The 2,241-nt window shown below is 37.8% G+C and overlaps 1 protein-coding gene across 1 annotated transcript; it reads right to left on the bottom strand.

The window, feature by feature from the left end:
- Nucleotides 1-251: 251 nt before the first annotated feature.
- Nucleotides 252-1,193, bottom strand: LOC106844125 (olfactory receptor 5AP2). Its single transcript, XM_014861427.3, has one exon. It carries the CDS (start codon nt 1,191-1,193, stop codon nt 252-254), a length of 942 nt encoding a protein of 313 aa, XP_014716913.3.
- Between the last annotated feature and the right edge of the window lie 1,048 nt (nt 1,194-2,241).

Genomic DNA, 2,241 nt, shown 5'->3' on the forward strand with positions numbered 1-2,241 from the left:
TTGGAACTTAAACCCGGATTAGCTAATTCCAAGTATTTTGATACTTTTTTTACCAGACATCACCCTCCCCCACTGTGTTGATTCATAATGTAGGCCTAAGGATAGACATTGATGACAACAGGAGATTAAGAAGTAGCCCTCATTTTAAACAATCTTCTTTAAAACAGAAAAAAAAGCTTCAGTAATCAGAAAATAAAATTAATAAGAAAATATATTTTCTTCTTCTTAACAGGATGGTATGTAACATGGCTTTACAGGATGTATTTCTGTAAGATCTTCTTTAGGGCCTCTTTCACATCCTTATTTTTCAAACTGTATATGAGAGGATTTAGCACAGGGATCACTGCTGTATAAAACACAGAGACAACCTTGTCCTGCTCCATTGAGTAGCTAGATGTAGGGCACAAGTACATGAAGAGAATTGTCCCAAAGAATATAGTGACAGCCATGAGGTGGGAGGCACAGGTCGAGAAGGCTTTGTGCCTGCCCTCTAATGAGCACATCCTCAAGATGGCAATGAGGATACACAGATAGGAAATGAGGACAATCATAACACAGCTGATGACAATAAAACTGGAGAAAGCCATGATCACAATACCATTGATGTGGGTGTCAGAGCAAGAGAGTTTGAGCAGGGGTGGGGTGTCACAATAGAAATGGTTTATGCTATTAGGGCCACAAAAGGACAATCTGAAAGTCATCCCTGTGTGTATGGCTGCATTTCCAAAGCCTTCTAGGAATGAGGTAGCTACTAGCAAGAAGCAAATTCTCCCAGATATAAGAACTGGGTACAGCAGAGGGTTCCAAATGGCTGCATAGCGGTCATATGCCATCATGGCCAACAGGAAGCATTCAGTCCCTAAGAAAGAGGCAAAGAAGTAGAACTGGGCAGCACATCCATTAAAAGAAATGGCCTTATTGTCAGCCACAAGGTTCACCAGCATCTTAGGAGTTACAGAAGATGAGCAAGAGGCATCAACAAAGGAGAGGCTGCTGAGAAAGAAGTACATGGGGTTGTGGAGAGAGGGATCAATCTTAATTAACACAATCATCCCCAAATTACCCACCATGGTTGCCATGTAGATTAACAAAAACAATTCAAAGAAGACAACTTGTAGATCTGAATTATCTGAGAGTCCTAAGAGAATAAATTCTGTCACTTCTGTTTGATTTCTGCCTTGGATCTCTTTCATATATCCCGTCATTTTAGCTGCAATAAGAGAAAATATGGAAAGTGGTATTGGGTCAGATGAATACATGACAGAGATATAAACATCTTTTTACTGACATATACATGTACAAATTATACAGAGGAGTGCAAAGTGAAAAAGATAGTAAAAAGTATGTTGGACTTAATGGCATGTCAAAAGACATCAAAAGACTGGGTCTGTGTTCTATGTGTATTATCTACTAACTAATGATATTGAAACATTAACTAAGATCAGGTCTGGCATTAACTATTTATTTAAAAATTACAGGAACTTATCCCTAAGAAGTATTTGTCTTCCCTATTTATGATAAATAAATTAATTGATATATCAACATGCCCTCTACACACAATTTCTGGAGAAACATGGTGAAACGAATTCAGGCCACTGACTATTCCATGATAATACTAATGGAACAAATAAAAAATATTGAAAGTTAGCAAAATTAATCAACGGTGTCAAACAAGAAGAAAGAGTTGAATTTCCTGGGGGATAGGGGGAACTTTAAAAATTGATGGCCATGTAATGAAACAGGATATTCCCATGTAGCTGTCATGGATCAAACCTTGCCCTAATTTCCTAGTGTCAGCATCTACAGAAAAAAAAAAAAAGGTGTTAGTTAAATATTGAGAATTTTGAATAATTACCCCCATTATTTAGATAATCAGATTGTAAGAATGAGTAGAAATCCCAGACAAAAGTAATAGAACAAGCCACAGCAGTGAAAACCCCTGCCTAACACTCAGGTTCACAAGATTACAACAGAACCAGAAAACACCAAGCAGCAGGTGGAATATTTCAGCCACTGTACTGAACTGGGGGATAATTTACCTCCAGATCATCTAAGCAGAAATAAGATCCACCCCTCATAATCTATAATGAAGCCAAATACAGGACCAAAAAAAGAAGAAAAAGGACAAAGATAACTCAAAATAGATGCCCAACCTAGATCTTACAAGTAAAAGTTTAGCAACAGCTCCAGTGGAATTCTTCACTTTCACGTCAGTCCTCTATCCCTTCTATGACCTTAGAT

The sequence above is a fragment of the Equus asinus genome, chromosome 17 (assembly GCF_041296235.1).
Source record: "Equus asinus isolate D_3611 breed Donkey chromosome 17, EquAss-T2T_v2, whole genome shotgun sequence".
NCBI classification, from domain to species: Eukaryota; Metazoa; Chordata; class Mammalia; order Perissodactyla; family Equidae; genus Equus; species Equus asinus.